This window comes from Thamnophis sirtalis, unplaced genomic scaffold, assembly GCF_051295495.1.
Source record: "Thamnophis sirtalis isolate CommonGarterSnake01/CBP01778 unplaced genomic scaffold, rThaSir2_p1.2 scaffold_2, whole genome shotgun sequence".
Lineage (NCBI taxonomy): Eukaryota > Metazoa > Chordata > Lepidosauria > Squamata > Natricidae > Thamnophis > Thamnophis sirtalis.
The window spans coordinates 150,515,436-150,536,179 of NW_028261382.1; the positions used below are offsets into that span (position 1 = coordinate 150,515,436).

The 20,744-nt window shown below is 36.6% G+C and overlaps 2 protein-coding genes across 6 annotated transcripts in view; one reads left to right on the top strand and one right to left on the bottom strand.

Annotated features, from left to right (window-relative positions):
• The window catches only part of ESCO1 (establishment of sister chromatid cohesion N-acetyltransferase 1), a 43,424-nt gene extending 22,954 nt beyond the window's left edge, over positions 1-20,470 (top strand). The window contains exon 11 of the mRNA XM_087707199.1: positions 20,381-20,470. Within this exon, the coding sequence (XP_087563325.1) occupies positions 20,381-20,438 (58 nt within the window). The 3' untranslated portion in view covers positions 20,439-20,470. The remainder of the gene's footprint in view (positions 1-20,380) is intronic.
• Positions 7,228-20,744, bottom strand: part of GREB1L (GREB1 like retinoic acid receptor coactivator) — a 178,854-nt gene continuing 165,337 nt past the window's right edge. For 3 of the 5 annotated variants that reach the window (XM_087707194.1, XM_087707195.1, XM_087707192.1), the window contains 7 exons: positions 20,421-20,625; positions 19,427-19,592; positions 18,239-18,469; positions 17,181-17,322; positions 12,548-12,748; positions 11,897-12,035; positions 7,228-10,839 (listed from right to left, as the gene is read on the bottom strand). In XM_087707194.1, coding sequence (XP_087563320.1) covers positions 10,676-10,839; positions 11,897-12,035; positions 12,548-12,748; positions 17,181-17,322; positions 18,239-18,469; positions 19,427-19,592; positions 20,421-20,625 — 1,248 coding nt within the window. In that variant the 3' untranslated portion in view covers positions 7,228-10,675. The remainder of the gene's footprint in view (positions 10,840-11,896; positions 12,036-12,547; positions 12,749-17,180; positions 17,323-18,238; positions 18,470-19,426; positions 19,593-20,420; positions 20,626-20,744) is intronic. The other 2 variants (XM_087707196.1, XM_087707193.1) reach the window with 1 other exon arrangement.

Below are 20,744 nucleotides of genomic sequence, written 5' to 3' on the forward strand. Positions count from 1 at the left end.
GGATAGAGAGGGAGAGAAAGAGAGAAATACAGTAGGTATACAATACAATGCAGTAGCAGAGTTGGAAGGGACCTTGGAGGTCTTCTAATCCAACCCCCTGCCTAAGCAGGAAACCCTATACCGTTTCAGACAAATGGCTATCCAACATCTTCTTAAAGACTTCCAGTGTTGGGGCATTCACAACTTCTGGAGGCAAGCTGTTCCACTGATTAATTGTTCTATCAGGAAATTTCTCCTCAGTTCTAAGTTGCTTTTCTCCTTGATTAGTTTCCACCCATTGCTTCTTGTTCTACCCTCCTTGGAGAATAGTTTGACTCCCTCTTCTTTGTGGCAACCCCTGAGATATTGGAACACTATCATGTCTCCCCTAGTCCTTCTTTCTATTAAACTAGACATATCCAGTTCTTGAAACCGTTCATATGTTTTAGACTCCAGTCCCCTAATCATTTTTGTTGCTCTTCTCTGCACTCTTTCTAGAATCTCCACATCTTTTCTACATCAGAACTGAATGCAGTATTCCAAGTATGGCCTTAATAAGCCATTATAACATCGTATTAACACTTCACGTCATCTTGATTCTATCCCTCTGTTTATATAACCTAGAACTGTGTTGGCTTTTTTGGCAGCTGCTGCGCACTGCTGGCTCATATTTAAATGGTTGTCCACTAGGACTCCAAGATCCCTTTCACAGTTATTACTGTTGAGCAAGGTACCACCTATACTGTACCTGTGCATTTCATTTTTGTTGCCTAAATGTAGAACTTTACTTGTTTCACCATTGAATTTCATTTTATTAGATAGTGCCCAATGTTCAAGTTTGTCAAGATCCTTCTGTATCTTGAGCCTATCTTCTGGAGTGTTGGCTATTCCTGCCAGCTTGGTGTCATCTGCAAATTTGACGAGTTCCCTATTTATTCCCTCATCCAAATCATTGATGAAGATGTTGAAGAGTACTGGGCCCAAAACAGAGCTTTGGGGTACTCCACTGCATACTTCCTTGCATGAAGATGCAGTTCCATTGAGGAAACACGTTGAGTGCGGTTGGTCAGCCAGTTACAAATCCATCTGGTGGTGAACCCACATTCTTCTATTTTATCTAGTAGTAGGTTATGGTCTACCTTATCAAATGCCTTACTGAAGTCCAAGTAAACTATATCGATGGCATTCCTCTGGTCCACTAATTTTGTCACATTATCAAAGAATGCAATAAGATTAGTCTGGCATGATCTGTTTTTGACAAACCTATGTTGGCTTTTGGCTATTACTTTGTTTGCTTCAAGGTGTTCGCTAATTCGTTGCTTGATTATCTTTTCCAGAATCTTTCCTGGTATTGAGGTCAGGCTGATAGGTCTCTAGTTTCCTGGATCTTTTTTTCCCCTTTTTTGAAGATGGGAACCACATCAGCTCTTTTCCAGTCCTCTGGCAGTTCCCCGGTGCTCCAGGATCTCTGAAAGATATAGTTCAGTGGTTCTGAGATCTCGTCTGCCAGTTCCTTCAGAACCCTGGGGGATGTAATCCATCCAGTCCTGGTGATTTGAACTCGTCTAGGGTAGACAGGTGCTCACTTACCATTTTCTTCCCTATTTCAATTTGTGTTCCTAATCTGATTTTTGGGGTGCTGTTTTTGATAGGTTGGACTGTTTTATCCCTTTGTGTAAAGACAGATGCAAAAAACGAGTTGAATAGTTCTGCTTTCTCCTTGTTGCTTGTCACCTTCTTGCCACTTTCTCCCAGCAATGGACCAATTGTTTCATTAACTTTTTTCTTGTTTTTAACATATTGGAAGAAGCTTTTTTTGTTATTTTTTACTTTTGTGGCAAGCCTTTCTTCATTGTGAGCCTTAGCTTTCCTCACTTCATCTTTACATGCTTCGGCTGTTTACTGATATTCTGTCTTAGTTATGTCCCCCCCTTTCCACTTTTTATACTTATCTTTTTTGTCTTTCAATTTGTCACTGAGTTCTTTATGCAGCCATGCTGGTTTCTTTTGGGAGCTATTACTTTTCTTCTTCATTGGTATTGTGCTAGAGTGGGCTTTTGCAATCTCATTTTTCAAAATTTCCCAAGCTTCTTGAGTTGTTTTCCCCTTGAGGATTCTCATCCATGGAATTTTTCCCAAGCTCTCTCTAAGTTTATTGAAATTAGCTCTCTTAAAGTCCAAGCCTCTCGTTTCACTTTGTTCTATTATTTGTGTTTGTATAATGTTGAATTCCAATATTGCATGATCACTTACCCTCAGGGTTCCTGTGGCTTCAACACCTTGTATCATTTCCTCTCTGTTAGTAAGAATTAAGTCCAATATGGCTGATCCCTTGTTCCCTTCTCTACTTTTTGGGAAACAAAGTTGTCTGCTAGGTTTGTTAGGAACCTGCTGGATCTTCCACTTGGTGCAGAGTTTGTTTCCCAGTTGATGTCAGGGTAGTTAAAATCCCCCACTACTATTGTGGTGTGCTTCTACATACCTTAGTTATCTGACTAGCAAAAAGTTCATCTACTTCCTCTGCTTGGTTGGGTGGCCTGCAGTATAGACCTATGGCAATGTCATTTCCTCCCCAACCTTGCATTCAAGATAGTTCTCATCATTGTTGTGCTCTATTTCTGTAGAGAGGTAATTATTTCTTATATATAGTGCAACTCCACCTCCTCTTTTAGGGAGGTAGGGAGACAGTGAGAGTAGGGAGGGAGGGAGAGAGTGAGAGTAGTTAGGTAGTTAGGTAGATAAAGGGGGGGGAGAGAGAGAGTAGGTAGATAGGGGGGAGAGAGAGTGTGTGTAGGTAGGTAGAGGGATAGAGAGAATGATAGAGAAATACAGTAGATAGGTAGGGAGAGAGCGAGAGTAGGAAGATTAGTAGGTAGAGGAATAGAGAGAGAGAGAAATACAGTAGATAGGGAGAGAGAGAGTGGGTAGGTAGGTAGGGATATGTATATACAGTAGGTAGGTAGGCAGAGAGAGTAGGTAGGTAGGTAGATGTTTCTATGTGTATTTATCCATGTGCTGAAGAAGGAAGTCGCTGACAATCTGCAGCACCTAAGACTTTGTTTCTGCTGGCACAGCACTTGATCAATGTAATTCTCATCAATCAGTTAAAGAGCTTTCCGAAAAGAAAGAAAAAAGTTTTCGCACTCTGCAAACCTCCCCAAAACGGTCCGTTTTTCACAAAAAAGGCCCCTTTCCCCCCAAAAAAGGTATGAATAGCCTTGGGGGGCCTTGCAGAGTGCTCCGGGGGGGGGACAAAAACGAGGAAAAAAACGGCCCATTTTTTGTCAAAAAAATTGCATGCATAGCCTGATGGAGGCTTATAGACGGCTAGATTTTTGCTCATTTTTGCACTCCCCAGCCCCCAGGAGCTCTCTGAAAGCCTCCATAAGGCTATACATGGCCATTTTGGTGAAGGGGCAGGGCTTCGGGAGGCAAAAAATGCTGTATTCAGTGTATAAGACACACTCAAATTTTCAGCCTTTTTTTTTTTTGAGGAAAAAAGGTGATTCTTATACATGTAGCTTGATTAGTTCAAAACAGTGCCTTATACAGTTTAATAGTCTAGTTCCAATGTTTTCTAGAAATGTCTCCAAATGGTCTGTTCTTCAGGAATGCAATGGATTTTGATGCTAGTACATTTTCAGGTTCATTATGTACAAAATAGGCTTGTGGCCCCATTCCTGGATAATTGTGTATGAGAAAAAGATTTAGTACTGGGTAGGTAGTATGCAAGCCGTTTCCTACCCTGAATATGTCACAAACACAATGGCTACCTTCATATTTAGTCAGTGCTAATACAAGCACCTTTTCATGAGAAGATATTGTCGAATAATGTAGATTGATTAATTATTAACTTGTTAATTTAAGGTTATACTATACACAAAATATAAGCTTACCTCCTAAAACTTAAAATCTGGAAACATTCATAGAGCCTGCAAAAGAAATGCTGTAACCATGAATTACATAACATTTTTCCTTCTATTGAACTTTTTTTAATGTATGTCTGTCATCATTTTACAGAAGTGCAATTAAAATGGAGGGATAGAACTCCCATTGGCTATTCTTAAGGTTGGTTCTAGGCCATAAATCTCGGTGGCGCTTATAATTCATATTTCCTAAGGTGGGATAAAACAAGTCTCTCTTTATTGAGGCAAGCCTATTGATCTTAACTGTAAGGTTTGGACCATGTGAGTCATCAGTTCATGAATTCTTCTCGACCACTTTCTGAATCTTAAGGTAATTTTTGTATCTTCTGTAACAGCAGCCATATATTTTTGAAAGCTTGTATGTATGATTTAGAAGCTGCTATGGCTGTCTTTGTAATTATTAAGCATTATATGAGCCTTGAAAAAGGCAATAGCTTTTTAACAAAGAGCTTCTTTTTTCTGTGCATAATAAAACTCCTTGAGAATATTGTAGCATTGCTTCCTGACACGCTAAACATCTACAGTCACCTTGGATTAATGATTAGCTAGTACAAGTTTAAATGTTAGCTTATGTATTGGCTGTTCAAATTGTTACTAAGTTGTTCTATTAGTAATTGGTCAAAATAAAAATTCTGAGAAATCATAGTGTGAACCTGATATAGAAAGCATTAATTGATTAATCACTGGCATGGTGCAGAATCTGACAATAAAACAGAAGTACATCTAGCTGGTTCAACAATAAAGAAAAAATATTGTCTCTGCCCTGGTCTATGTTTAGACTAATAAGCATGTTATATGGATTGAACCAAGTGCCAGATAAAAGTGCCATTACATTGGTCTACACATATATATCATTAATAATGAGAATATTAAATATTTGCTTTCCAGTAGCAGTAGATAAGGGATGAACTACAGTAAAGGCTCTTACCTCCTTTAACTGGTTAGTATTAAATTACAATCAGGATTAGAGATTAGTTCCCCCATGCACAGACAACAATCACACTACTCTTTTTGAGGCTTAATAAGGCTTGATGTCACCAATATGTACTCTACAGGACCATTTAGTCCTATCTAATCCCAAGTAATACCTTTCTTTCCATCAGCAAAGGGGCATCTTGTGAACATACTAAAATTGCAATTTTTAACATTGGACATATGCCAGTGTAAAGGAAAATTGAAATATTCATACACTGGTCTCTGTTTATTTGTATCTTCACAATATGGCTAGGCTTCTGAAATGGACAACAATGTAACCTAGCATACTTTTATCGGAAGTTATACAACAATATATGCCAAATGTTTTTCAACTATGGCAACCGTAAGATGTGTGGACTTTGATTCCCAGAATTCCCCAGCCCACATGCTAGGACAGTTGAAATCCACAGATCTTAAAAATGCCAAGCTATAAAACCACTGATTTTAGATGCTATTGTTTCTGAAAGTATAATTACTCAAAATAATTGTGAAACATTATTTCTAATCTTTCAAATACTAATTCTAAACTAAAAAATGTACATCACTTACCTTTTAAAAAAATAGAACAAGCAAATCAAAACCAAATTAAAAGATTGATTATATAGTTGAAAAAAGAGCCTTAAAAGTATTGTATTCGTGTGGACCAACAGAAAGTTTGCACTATATTAAGACCAACACTTCAAAGGTAATAACATTACTGAATTTAATGAAAGAACATTATAAACATACTATATAGACACAATTGCAGACAACTTCAGTTAAAATAAATGTGAGGTAGACTGACTAGTGAATCTAAATTCACCATGTTTTGGTTAAAATAATTTTACACCAAGGACTGCTTCAAATCTGAGAAATTTCCTACAGAGTGAGTAGCTCTATGTAGGAAACAAGATAAACAAGGAATTGTTGACAAACAAGCTGAATATGTGTTTTATATATACATATATGCATATACTGTATGTATGTATGTACACATGTTCTGTATGTTCTCCATAACAAATGTGGCATCTACATCATCACACTGTTGATTTACAGATCACATACTTTATTTCTTAAAAGTTTATCTCAGTAGGAAACTGGTCAAGTGTGAAGCAGTCCTAAGAGAGCAACATTTACTCTCTTTTTTAGAGATCACATAAAGCAACTGTATAAATTACAGAAATAGAATCTGAGTCATTTTTTTAAAAAAAATTACAGATTATATTCAGTATAACCTGAGACTTGTCAATTATTTATATTTAACAAGCTCACAGGTAAAATAATGCTGGCCTTTTAATACATTCATATCATCACCTTGCTACAAGGCTTGTAAATGAAATAATATCATTACATTTGGTATCTTGCTCTGATCACCTGTCCCACTTATCATATTCAGAATTTATTTCACTATTACAGAAAACTTAACATTTAGATTGTAAAGATACTTACTGAAGAGGTTTCAAAGAATATTTAACCAAAAATCTTTTGTCTTTGCTTTTGTGAAACTACCGTATTTTTCGGAGTATAAGACACACCAGAGTATAAGACGCACCAAGGTTTTGAAGAGGCAAATTTAATAAAAGTAGATAGTTAGATAGAGTGATAGAGAGGGAGAGAAAGAGAGAGAATACAATAGGTAGGTAGGGACAGAGTAAGGTAGGTAGGTAGGTAAATACAGGGATAGAGAGAGAGAGAGAGAGAAATAGAGACAGATAGAGAAATACAGTAGGTAGGTAGGTAGAGGGATAGAGAGAAATGGAAAGATAGAGAGAAATAAAGTAGGTAGGGAGAGAGAGAGTAGGTAGGTTGGTATGTAGAGGGATAGAAAGAGAGAAATGTGTGTGTGTGTGTGTGTGTGTGTGTGTGTGTATATATATATATATGTGTGTGTATATATATATATATATATATATATATATATATATATATATATATATATATATATATATATATATATATATATGAGAGAGAGAGAGAGAGAGAGAGATACAGTAGGGAGGGCGGGTAGGTAGAGGGATAGAGACAGAAATAGAAAGAGATAGAAATACAGTAGATAGATAGGGAGAGAGAGTGGGTAGGTAGGTAGGTAGGTAGAGGGATAGAGAGAAAGAGAGAAATACAGTAGGTAGGTGTATCTGCTAGCACAGCACTTGATCAATGTAATTCTCATCAATCAGTTAAAGAGCTTTCCAAAAGAGAAAAAAAAGTTTTTGCACTCTGCAAACCTCCCAAAAACGTCCCGTTTTTTGCAAAAACGTCCCCGTTTTTTGCAAAAACGTCCCCGTTTTTTTAAAGGCATGAATAGCCTTGGGGGGCTTGCAGAGTGCTCTTGGGGAGATGGGGGGGCAAAAATGAGCAAAAAAACCCGGCCCGTTTTTGTCAAAAAATTGCATGCATAGCCTTATGGAGGCTTATAGAGTGCTCCTGGGGGCTGGGGGGGGGGGCAAAAATGGCTAGTTTTTTGCTCATTTCTGCCCTCCTCAGCCCCCAGGAGCTCCATAAGGGCATGCATGGCCATTTTGGTAATGGGTGGGGTTTCGGGAAGTAAAAAAATGCTGTATTCGGTGTACAAGATGCACCCAGGTTTTCAGCCTCTTTTGACGAAAAAAGGTGCGCCTTATATTCTGAAAAATACGGTATTTTGAACTATCAGTTGTTCTTGTCCAATTTAGAAAATATCTTTTAAGATTTTTCCACATAATCACACAAAGCATTGCTTAGAAAAGAGAATAGAGTTTTTATACATCAATGATAAACAAACAAAATATATTCCCGCACAATTTGTTCAACAGGGAGTGCACTAGTAAATTCTAAACAAAAACTGCACAATTTGGATAGCATGTGAGTTAAACACTTGCTCTGATTACACTCAACAGTAGTAAAAACCATATGGTGCATCAAATACAATAAGAACCTGCTACTCAGGAAATACATTTTCTTAGGTATAAAACACAGTGTTTGCTAACCACTTATATTCTCCTTCAAAAATGGCCCTAAACCTCGATTGTGTGAAAAGACCCTTTATCCGTAAATGCTCAGCTTCTATTTTTATACCTCTATCAAGGGTCAAAGCACCTGGAATTTTAAGAACATAGTGCAAACTTCAAATATATAAAGAAGATTTCAAAAGCTTTCAATTTGCAAAATTTGCAATAAAATGGCAACTCTTTGGAAACATTTACAAATTATGTTCAGCCTCATAAAACTACAATGAAACCTAGATTATCTGACACCCCCTACTTGTAATTTTTATGTAAATTTTTATTCCCAAAATGTAAAGGTACTTATTAAAGTATAAGGCAAATGTTATAAGGGTTCCCAAAAAAGAATATACTAAAGTAAACAATTGTTAATTTGAAATATGCTACATTTATGTAAAAGTACAATAAAAACAATAGATTTGAAAACCATTACTTCCCTTTCAACTTCAATATATTATGCTTTTCATCATTTGTAAACAGCTCTTTCACAAGGTAAAAAAAGTTGCATGATTAACACTTTGTTCTAAATGCAGCTTGGGCAGGTGCTTCATTGAGAGTTGCAGGTATCATCCTTTGTATTTAAACAGCCCCAAACAAATTACTATTTGTTTTCATCATCTTATGAAATAGGCTGCACAACTTTAAATATCTGTGTAAGAAATGTAAGATTTGTGTCCAAAGGAAGAACTACAGTAAAGGATAACATAAAAGAAATTGAAAATTGACTAACAAGCAGGAAATAAGGGGAATTCTGTCTGTAGGTAGTCTTCGACTTACAACAGTTCATTTAGTGACTGCTCAGTTAAAACGGCACTGAAAAAGTGACTTATGACTGTTTTTCACAATTACAGCCTCCCCACAATCATTTGCAGCCTCCCCACAATCATGTGATCAAAATTCAGATGTTGGGCAACTGGTTCATATATTTATGACCGTTGCTGTGTCCCGGGGTCATGTGATCACCTTTTGCAATCTTCTGACAAGCAAAGTCAATGGAAAGGCAGATTCACTTAATGGAATCAAGAAAGGTCATAAAATGGGGCAAAACTCATTTAACAACAGAAATGTTGGGCTCAATTGTGGTCGTAAGTCAAGGACTACCTGTTTTGTTAACTGCAGTGTGAAGACCTGATTGTACTAGACTCATTTAAACACTCAGCATATTTCACAGCACAAAGTGCTGGTGCAAAGAACCTCACTTTTACACAACTTAATGCCTATTTAAAATTTAATACATCTCTTTCTCCCTAATTCAAACAAATAAAAAGTCCAGGGCTTGATCCAGTCAAGCATATGCATGATATTTGCATATGAAGGACTTGTGCTAAGCTCAGGAAAGCTCCAGTTCTCCCATTCCCCACCAAAGTACAGACATGTGCAAGCAGTGCAAGAGGCATTGCAGCAAGAGATGCTCCGGACCTACCACCCATTTCCCTAATTCTGTGCCATCTAAAATCTCTTGAGCTTTGGAGCAGAAGCATGGTGCCAAGATGCCAGATCGAGACAGGACTACTGCCCTGTTATGGTGCCTCCATTTGGCCATTTGCTCACACTGGCAAATAGGGGGAACAGAGCTGTATGAGCCCCATGGAGCCAGTATTCAACTGCTTCAAACCATATAAACTGGCCCACTTTTCCAGGTGTGTTTTAGATTGTTGGAAAGCATGCTGTTGTTGGTCCCAATTCAGTGGAAAGTGATTCCTAAAGGACGTCTATAATTTAATTACATAATAAAGTACTAAGCCCTGTTTTTTCCTATTCTATGCTGAGTATCTTCATCACAGAATAGTAAAATGCTCTTCATAAAGCACAAAACATTTTCTAACCCCATCACTCGAAAAAGCCAAAGCATGTGAGGCATCCACTGCAGAAACAATTCCTGGAATTTCAGCTATGCAAGAAACAAGAAGGTTATTTAGCCATTTCAAAACAACATACCATAACACTGAGGACAGAAATCATTGGTGGAGCTTAAATACACTGAGGAAACAATATGCAAAAGCTATCTATTTAGGCTGGCTGAACAGATACTTTCCAAACCATGGTCAGTGATGATCTGAATGCAAAAGCAGGTTTGTACGCAGCCTCTCCTTTGGGATCCAGTTTCATATATATTGTTGAAGGGAAAAGAAAAATCATGTCACCTACACAGATTCTCTCTTCACAAAGGAGCTCTGGATTTAAATCAATAACGATACCCCCAAGCTGCATCTTTATATAAATGCCTGCCATACATTCACTGATTTGTTCAGGCTTTTGAAGTAAACGTTTTAACTTGTGGAAACTTTGCCAAAACAGTTTTAATACATTAAATTTTTTTTACAAACCATCACCTAACACTGCACAGAAAGTGAATAAAGTTTATTCTTTCAAACACAAATATCTGTGTTTTGTAGTTTTAAACCCCTGAGTTTAGACCGTACAAAAAGTACAGATATGAAGAGAAATGGACAGCATTCCTCAGTACATCATCTTCAGACAAGCCCACTTGCCTTGTATGTGTCTCCTGTAATTCCAGCTGGCAGAGGCCAAAAGTAATTTCATCCCCCCTCCCCTTTAAAAGATTTCTCCATATCTTAGTCACAGTGGATATATCGTCTTCAAAATCAGTGGCCCAGGAGGAATCAACTTGAGATCAATGCTCTTTCAATCATAAAATAAGAGAGAAAACTTCTAAAACTGGGCCTCAATTCGGGGAAATCCTTAAAATAGTGACTGGACACAAGTCTTGGGTTGCACTTTGCTCCACAATGATTGTACATTAACCGAAATAAGGAAAAAGAGATAATTCAGCTCATCGGGTTGTCTTGCATCCTGTGCCTTTGACTCAAGCTTTTACACATGGCGCCCGGTCAGAAAATAGAGCGGCTTGTCATCAGAGCTGTTAGCCGTTTGGAATTCATCTCTCAGACGGAACTGCCACTCATCTTCCAGCTCTAATCGCACAATGGTTTGACGCAAGGAGCTCCTGTCTTGGCATATCACACACAGTGTTGCACCTACAGTTAAAAGATGAAATTAATCAGCAGACAGTTTATACCACAGTTTAATTTCTACAACATTTATCTTCTGCTTTAGCTCTCAATTGCTTGGAAACATTATTGCACGTTTTAAAAAAGTAACAGTAAAGAGTAATAGTAAAGGAGCCCCGGTGGCCCAATGGTCAGAATGCAGTATTGCAGGCTAACTCTGCTCACAGCCAGAAGTTTGATTCTGACCAGTTCATGGTTGACTCATCCATCCTTCCAAGATGAGTAAAATGAGAACTCAAATTGTTGGGGGCAATATGCCGACATAAATCGTCCGGAGAGTGCTGTAAAGTACTATAGGGTGGTACAAATTTCTTCAAATTAAGACTGAGATCATCGTATAAATCTCAAATCAAAGTATACAAAATACTTCCCTGATTTTCCTACCTAAGAAAACATAGAAATACAGAGATATTAATATGTTACAGATTTTATTACATCTATAGTGTTAGTTTTGTATTATTTTGGGGTTTTTTTTGGAATCTGGATAAAAACAATGTATAATATGTTAAAAATATACTAAAATAATACAAAATGCAAGGTAGAATCTGCACAGTGTCTCCTTTGGGTCATGGAATAAGGATGAAACTGTTAGTGACATTCCAGGGAACTGCCCAACTGCCTCTCTTATACAGAAGCATACCACATGTAGCCTTTCAGAAAAATATACTGTTGTTCCAGTATTTCAGGAATAAAAAATAAACAATTTATAGGATATTAAGGAGCAGCTAATTCAAAATTATTTAATATGTTCCCAAATAATAGAGAGCAGACTGTGTTTAAATGAGTATGCATTTAAGAACCAAGAATGAGACTATTTTGCTTCTGGCTTTTTCATATTTTAGGGGTAAAGGTATTGGAGGATTAGAAAGTATAACTGGAACTGGAAGATAATGCTGTTTTTCATTACACTTCCACAACTTTGTCAAATAAGGGTTGTTACATTGCACAGCATATAATGGCAATGTCTGTTCAGTCTATCCTTGTTAGGAACGAGTTAGCAAATTCTATACAGAAATCACATTACCTTTCAGGAATTTGAACCTTTTAAGAAAGTCTGGTCCAACAAAGGAGTCACAAAGGTAGAGAAGAAGACCACTGAAAAACACCCCTTCACAGTTGACATTAACCGAATGTGGACGTGAACTTACATAGCAAAGAGCTACCTATACCAGAAATGGGAACAGACACACATACATTTAAGTTTTCTTTCCTTAAAATGTTCCTTAAAATGTTCTTATTTATGTTCTTATGAACATAAATATCTTATCAAATTAGCTTTAACAATCAATGGCAAATTCAAAACACATTCATATTTAGAATGTAGATTAACCTTTTAATAAATCACAACTGTTTCCAAAACACACAAACAGAGTTTAAGAAAATTACGGCAAAAGTTGTTTAAACAGTAAAAAAGAAATGGGAAGAATCGACAATATGCTGAAGAGCATTATATTTGTCTACCCAAGCAATTTGAAATGGTTAAATATCTTGGCAAACGGTTCTCAACATCCAAAATATTGATAAAGCAATTAAAAAGAGTAATATCAGTGCTTTAGCTTGACCAAAAAAAAAGATAAAAGTCTCAAGATTGGAATTGCCTTGCCACATTCATTACTTTCAAAGTAATGACTTTATTTCTACTGTGTTGTAAAATACAAGGTTTCTGGATACGTACCTGCGGCCCAATATTCAAATAGCAATCAACAGCTAAGACTGGGTTTTTAAAATTGTAGATGGCCTTTGGGAAAAGCTTGTAAGTGGCATATTGAAGGAACTTCTCTAAAAGGAATTGAGCTGGAGCTGCCAAGAGGGTATGCTCGCTGTCTGGAGCACAAACATACTGAAGAGGTATTAGTGGAGTCAAACTTTCTGAGACCTAGACAGGAAAACAATACATCCATGTGAAATATACTGAGAATATTTAGGCAGTTCAGAGTACAACTAGTATTCAATTATCAGTTTAAAATGTTGGATAGAGTGGGGAAAAAATGGAGCTAAACCTGAACAGGTCTTGACACACTATCCCTCTCTGGACCTTCTCTTATTGTAGTGGTTGTGAAGTGGTACTTCAACAATAACAGCACACATCAGTGATGCTGGACAGCCAGTACTTCCTATACAGGAAGACAGCCAGTTTGGTCTAATGGTAAAGGCACCAGGCTACAAACTGGAAGGCTGTGAGTTCTAATTCCATCTTTAGGCATGAAAGCCGGCTGGGTGACTTTGAACCAATCATTCTCTCTCAGTCCCAATCTGCCTCACAAGTTGTTGTTATGAGGAATATAAGAGGAGGAAGGAGTATTAGGTAGGTTTGCCATGTTAAGTTATTTGTAAAAATAATAAAGTTGGGAAACAAACAAACAAGCAAACAAGAAGGGGGGAACCATTAAGAAAGAATTAAAATATTCCTATAACAAGCGTTCATATTTATACAGGGACTGTGTAATGATGGCATGTCTAAACTTATTTATAAACAATCCCCTTTTAGTAGAGTTTTAGTAGGAGTGTCCAAATCATTTCATCTGAAAAACATTTCAACATTTCACATTTACAGTAAATTGTTCCTAACATACTGATCCATTTGTGTCAAAAACATTTGTGTCAAAATCAAAGGCCTTGTTAAGCATGAAACACTTCTGAAATAATCAGAGCTATAGATTGCAGCAACCTCTTTTGAACTCAAACTATTTCAAATTCAAAGTAGTTTACAACCTCAAAAGCTTTTTGTGATTTTTTTTCATTATTATTTCTAAAAGCAGCCTTTATTCTAGGCCTGATTCCTGCACTGCACTACAGCTTGTTAGAAGCATTCACTGAAATCAGTCAGGAAGCAAGCAGCACATCTGGCAGCTGCAGAAGTAAAAGTGTCTATCAAATATGTTTATATTTGATTTCTTGTTTATGGACCCAATGATTAGCCAATTCGAATAGTTGAATGATTATCAAGAAAGAAATTGAAGGCCTCTTGAAAAAGACAAGAGCACAGAGCCACAGTTGCCAAACAGAGTTCCTGCACAAAGCTGAAATATTTCATGATATACGTAAAGCATATGGATGGAAAGAGACTAATAAAATTGTATCACATGGAGAAATCAGCAAGTACAGAAATATAACCAATGAATAAGTAAAGCAATGGCTTGAAATGGAAGGAGACCAGAGACTATAAGTCATAAAACCCATTCAAACAGAACAAGAAATTCTTTTCCTCCTTTTCATCTAATAATCAACTAAGAGATTGTAGATCTACAGAAGAGCCCATTAAGGGTGGTAGGGGTGGAATCTAGTGCCAATTGCATTCTTCTAGATAATCCAGTGAGCAAGTTTGTCCGATAGTGAGAGGATCAGGACATGAACCAGCTGCTTTGTCATTTGAACACCTATAAAAAGTCAAGTGGGACTGAAACCAAAGGACACTTGAGACAAATCTATGTTGATGGTGAACAGGAAGATTACATCTTGCTGATTTCGGGGATATCGCAAAATCTCCGAGAAAAGCAAGGCAAAGTCTTCTGCTGGCAATAAAAATTCCAGTCTATCAAGGCTGACAAAGTCAGGGCAATATGGAGAAGTGTTAAGCTGGTGAGAAACTTTTATTGTTTTAGAAAAAATGGACTGCCTATAAAATTTAAAAACTAACTTAAATCAAAGAATAGAAGAACTTAGCGGCAAATTTGATTTTTGTAATGGTTCTGGACAGTGGTTATCTTACTTTCTAAATGTTATTTACATAGATTGATTCTAAGTAAACCTTTTCAAATGGATGGATTACCCTAACATTTCTTCTGACTCTCTGTAAGCTACAAATTGGCTGTTTACATCTTGACACTTTTATTGCTTGGCTGTTCTGGTTTAAGATCTGATAAGATTGTACAACTGTTCCTCTGTAGTTTGTTTTTGCTTGCGAGTGTGTTTCAATCTTGCTGAGCTTCTAAGAAAAAATACAACTGCGTATAAACATGGCGTCTCTTCAAGCGATACTTTTAGCTTTGAAGAGGGTGTTTGATACAGAGGAAAGAATTGAGAGAAAATTGGTGCATTTGGCAACAAAATGTGATGAAAAAACTGAGGATGTTCATCAAATACAAAATAAGAAGATGGAAATTCAAAAAATTGAAACGGAAGAGTTTGAGCCTGTTGATATTCGTGGCAATTGGTTTATTTCTGAAGGAGGAAAGAATGGAATATTTGAAGAGGAATTAAATGGAGAGAAAACTTATTTCAAAGGACAGGACATAGAAGGAGAAGAAAGCATTAAGAACTTATGGACTATGAAATACTATTTGCAAAATATTTGATAACACTGCTGAGAATTAAAGATAAGCTGGCAAAGGAAACAGAAGGAGGGCATCAACATTATATGAGAGATACTACAAACAAGAAGGTGCAAAGAGGACTCATTTACAGACTTATTTAAAAAGAAGTTTGGAGAATAGGATCCACAAATGGCAGTAGATATAAGATTGTTTTGCTATTGGAGAGATGCAGGTTGATAGATGGAAGAGTATAATTCAAAATTAGCTAAACTTAATTAAATCCAGTGATAATAGGTATAGTTAAATAAAAATTGATAATGATAGTAATGTATACAATGTTGAGCTGTTATGATAAGTAATAATTGGATATGAGAAGGGAAGGTTAGAAATATTTTTGGACTATATATAAAGATTATTAATAACAATAATAAAAAAACAAAATTAGACACAGTTAAGTTTTAACTAATAGGAGGAAAATGTTATGATATAGGATATAATTAAATAAAGAAAGGATAATGATAATAAATTATATACATGGAGGATTAGAAAATTTTGGTATTAAATATTATGGATGTTTAGCTAAAACAGGATATGAGGATTTAATGTTAATGGAGGATTTTATAAATAAGTAAATGAAATGCCAGCATGTGGTTATGTATTAAATCTTAGTATATTTTAGGATGAAGGACGTTTAAATAACTATAGTCAAATAAAAGTGGAGTCATGATGATAGTAATATAATAAATATTTGAGTTGATATTTGAATTAATATGAATTATATTTGATGATGGTAGAAGAGATGCACAAAAGCTTTTTGTAACCAGCTGATACACTTTCTACAGTATGTAAAGAAGGAGGATTTGTATGTTTGTTTTGAAAATTAAAAAAAATTACAAAAAAACCCCAAAAACAAATGTTTGTGAGTTGAATCAAGACCATTAAGAATATCCACCAATGGATTCTCAAGGGTTAGGGTTAGGCATGATTTGTATGATTCCTTATTAGTACTGTCTCTTAATGACTGGGAAAGGAAAGTTAGTTACTGCTTCTGTTAAAGAAGCCTTAAATAATGATAATAATTACATTCGGTTCACCGACAAATGCGCACACGACAAAAGCACACTGACAAAACCGCGGCGAGAAAACTGTGATGTCGAAATCGCGCCCACATAGGAGCGCTGACAAAAGAGCGCCGACAGAAGCGCGCCATCAACAAACAACGCGAAAACAACGTAAGAACCCTAAACCTAAACCTAACCCTTACCTTAAACCTAATCACGCTTCTGTCAGTGCTCTTTTGTCGGGTCACGATTACATTCATTACATTTGAATGTCACCTGACTCCTGTTGACTCACCAATCAATTGCAAATCAGTCAGATCAACCAGATCATACCATGACACAATGCCAAGCACTGAATGTATCACTTGGATCTGCTGTGGCCTGTCGACCACCAGCCCCTCTAGCAGCCAAATCAGAGGAGGAGGAGGAGGGGTAGGAGTCAGGGTCAGAATCAAGGCAACCTGAGAGCTCCGAGGGGAAAGAAGGAATGGAGCTGGCAGAGAGAGAGCCTGGGCTGTCCGTCAGCCCTCAGATGGAGAGTCAACAGCCCCCAGGTCGAGGTGGCTGACGAGGAAGAGGCAGAACAGCTGGGTCCAGTGCCTGATGCACAGATGCGCAGAAGGCAGAGAAGAGGAGAGCAGTGGAAATCTATGACCCAATCCTTGGGAAGGAAGAGCCACTGCTACTAGTGAAGCCCCACCCTAGCTCTGGGGATAAAAGGCAGGTGGCAGAGATAAATAGATGTGGCAGACGGATTTGTTAGTCTGTGATGAGAGATAAACTTTTTGCCGGGGCTGCCGGTAAAGGAATCTTTTGAGTTCACTTTAGAAGGTTTGTCATATTTGGGGAGCTGGGTCAGAACTGGACCACTACTCCTGGCCTAGACAAATCAATGATTTGTCCCTTGGAAATGTTCTCCCATACCTATGACTTCATAAGGAAATGGAAGTGGGGAGAAGAGAGGGGAATACAAAAAGCATCTTTTTCTACTCACCATGATTTTCGGTTTAATATCAAAATCCTTTTGACCGCCAACCTGGATATATTTTTTCATAAGACTGAAGTTGTTAAAACAACAGATAAGCAGGCCACTGCTGTTTGTTCTCAGATTAAAATCTACATCTTCACAGAAATACCTATGCAAATGGACATAGATTTACATACAATTATATAATCTGATGCTCTCCAAATAAGTTGATACTACAGTCCCTAGAATTTCTCTTTGATATTAGATACCCTCATTGAGATTTCATAGAGCTGAAATCTTAGCTGAAAATCATAGGCTTAGGAAGCTAATTAAGACTTCTAGCTTAGAATTGTACAATACAAAATCACAGCAAAAGGTTCTATATGTACAAATATTTTACAGTTAACACTCCATATAATTTACACATTAAGATACAGTCATTTGCTTAGAGGTTTCACCTACATCACCTCCCAAATAAAACACCTAAAATAATGTTAATCCAAAGTTACTTCTTCCTGCCAGATAGCCCCTGGGAGGACAAATAAATTTCCTTGGTCCCAATTCTGAACCTTAGATAGTAAATGAGTTTCAAATTAGAAAATGATTGAAAATATTCATGGAGAAAGTGTTTGGTTACAAGACAATTTTCTTCCATGCTTGATTTCTGTTCCATACAATGTCCCAAGCTGCCAAAGAAGGAAGGTAAAATTAGCACCAGGCAGAAAAAATATTTTTCCTCCTCCTCCTTTCCCCATCCCTTATTAGTATTGATTTAACCTGATGAAATAAAATTCTGATCAAAATCTCATGGATGAAATAAGATGTTCTTGCATCTGAGTTTTCTACAAAGTGCTCAAGAGGAACGAAGGCAAACCTTTTGCCCTTCACTGTCCATTCCTCTTTCCAGCAGACATTAACCTCCTACTTTACCATGCTCCAAATAACTATTGAAGAAAAATGTCATGTATGAACTTGTCTCATTGACCTTTTTCTGGAGAGCAAATGTAGGCAGGCAAGGACAAGGAGAGAAAACATATGAAGACATCCAATCTAGCACCATATTTGACATGCATACTTTTACCCACCTGTTCAGATCATATTGCACATTTTGGGTCAGGTCTATGTTGAGCAGTATAAAATCATGTATGTGGCATCTGGAAAAGGGGACTTTGAGTGCTCTAGAATTCAATTTGCTGTTCCATTTCTGGATTCCCAATATTGCATAATGGACAATTTTGGGTGTGGCTTCAATATGCTGTAGAACACTCTTTAGAGATACATTTTTACTGGTTGATCCTTGATCTATACACTGACTACTGAAAGGCAAAAAGGCAAAAAACTGGGTACATTAAAACACAGTGATAACTACAACACATACATGAAGATAATATGCTTAGGAAATGAACATAGAAAATGGTACAACAAATGCTATTGAATCACTGTGAATCAGACTTAAGCTGCTATTCTACAGTCTTTCAGTCTTTTAAGCTAATCAAGAAGTGGCTATTTTTATGAAGATTCTTGTACTGGACGCCTTAGGAGGCTTCCACATAGCACCATTTTCACTCCCCAATATCTCTCAATTGTTTTCAAGCAACTGTGCGATTGTCTTGACTCCTCCAGATTTCAGCATGTAGAAAATGGACAAGGAATGCCATAAGCTAAACAATGTTTTATATCTGAACAACAAAAGAATGCAAAAAACATATCATGTCCTCAATGCATCATTCCAACCATTTCCATTTTGGAAGAACAAAATTATCTTACACACTCTATGTCTGGGAAAAGGGAAACAAAATAAATTATTTGCAACCATCTCCAATTCATATTTTCAATTCTATTAAATCAAATTCATTAATGGACACATACAACTGCATTATGATATTGAATAATGGCTTTAAAATCAGAAAGATAAACCACTGAATACACTTGAGATTATCCTTAGCATATTGCCCTTTATTTTTTTTAAAAAGCTGTCAAACAGTAGATATAGCTAAAGTACTGAACAGTGTTTCAAGTATTTTAGCTACTTTGGTGCAATATTTATATGATGAAGGTTTCCTAATAAAGCAAAGGTGCCATCTTACTAATCCTATCCTGTGTCATAAAATATCCCATTTTAGATGCCTAAAGGAATATCTATTTCATGTTATCAAATATCATCATCAGAGCAAACTGGCCCTTTCTTGCCTTGAACCAGTGGATATGACATTAGGACTGATCCAAGATTCGTTTCCTAGTTATTAGTGCCACATCAGCTTTGAGAAACTTACCTAGATTGTTCTTGGACAACATGACTGTTCCATAAGACACAAGAATCATCCATTACAACAATAAATGGCCAAACACACTGACGTTTAACTCCCAGTTCCTCCAAACGATTTCTTTCCAGTTCCAGGTTATGATAAGAAAGCTCTTTAATTAGGAATCTCGCAGCACCTGAAAATAGGTAACAGGGAGACTGGTATTTCTAATTTTTTGAGTGGCAAAAATGGGCTTGCATGAAAAATCCAAAGAGGAACAGATTCTAAATTAAAGCTAGATCAGTGTTTTTCAACCTCAGCAACTTTAAGATACAAAGTAGGATTTTTCTTAGTTTGTATTTTCAGTTTGCTTCTCTATTTTTTCAACTTTTTTTAAAATTTAAACAATACAGCCAAAAGATGAACAGAGGTAGATGCAAGCATTTTGTATTGACTCATCAGTACCTGCATTACAATAACACAGTTAAAATTATCCTCAAATATAAGATCTAGCAAGAGTATTAATTAAGCCTATAACATATCCAGGAAAGCAACCAATGGCCAGCCACCTTGCATGCGTAGAAACGGCTTTATGTCAATCTACGCCCCATGTGGGGCTGATTTTAATTGTGTTATTCTAATGTAGGTACTGATGAGTCAATACAGAATGCTTGCATCTACCTCTGTTCGTCTTTTGGCTGTATTGTTTAAATTATTAAAAGGACTGTTTTAAGTTTTTTCAAGTTTAAAGATTATTTTGTTAATTGTGCATCTATAATTATTTTTAGAAAAATAAATTCTTTTAAAAAGTAATAAAATGTACATGAATTTAACAATAGAAATAAGCAAGCTTACTTTTAAAGATGCTACAAAGAAGGGAAATTACTACTATTTAAAAGTTTACTGATAACTAGACTGAAATCTTTTTATACAACATGTCCTTAATTGTGGATTTTTATCTTCTTTCTGTCTTGCAAACAAAAGGAAAATGCCATCTTCTAGACTTTTATCTTGTCTTACTCACCAACTCCTGCATTGTTGAACATGCCAGGTAGAACCAGCATGATATGGTTGGGCCAATATTTGCGGTAAAGTGGCATTTCATATTCCTTGACCACAAGAAGATGGAGGTGGCTGATGCCTTCCATGGCATGATAAAGATTCAAGAGACCATGTTCATGACGTCCACTTGAAGGTGTAAAAATAGGACTCTTTACTGCATTCAAATTCTGCAGGATGACAAGCCAAAGGAAATATGATGTGTCTCATATATGTGCGCATTGTCCATGATTTTAAGGTTACTTTTATTGTACCAGTCTACCAGAGCCTTCACCTCTCCACTATAAGC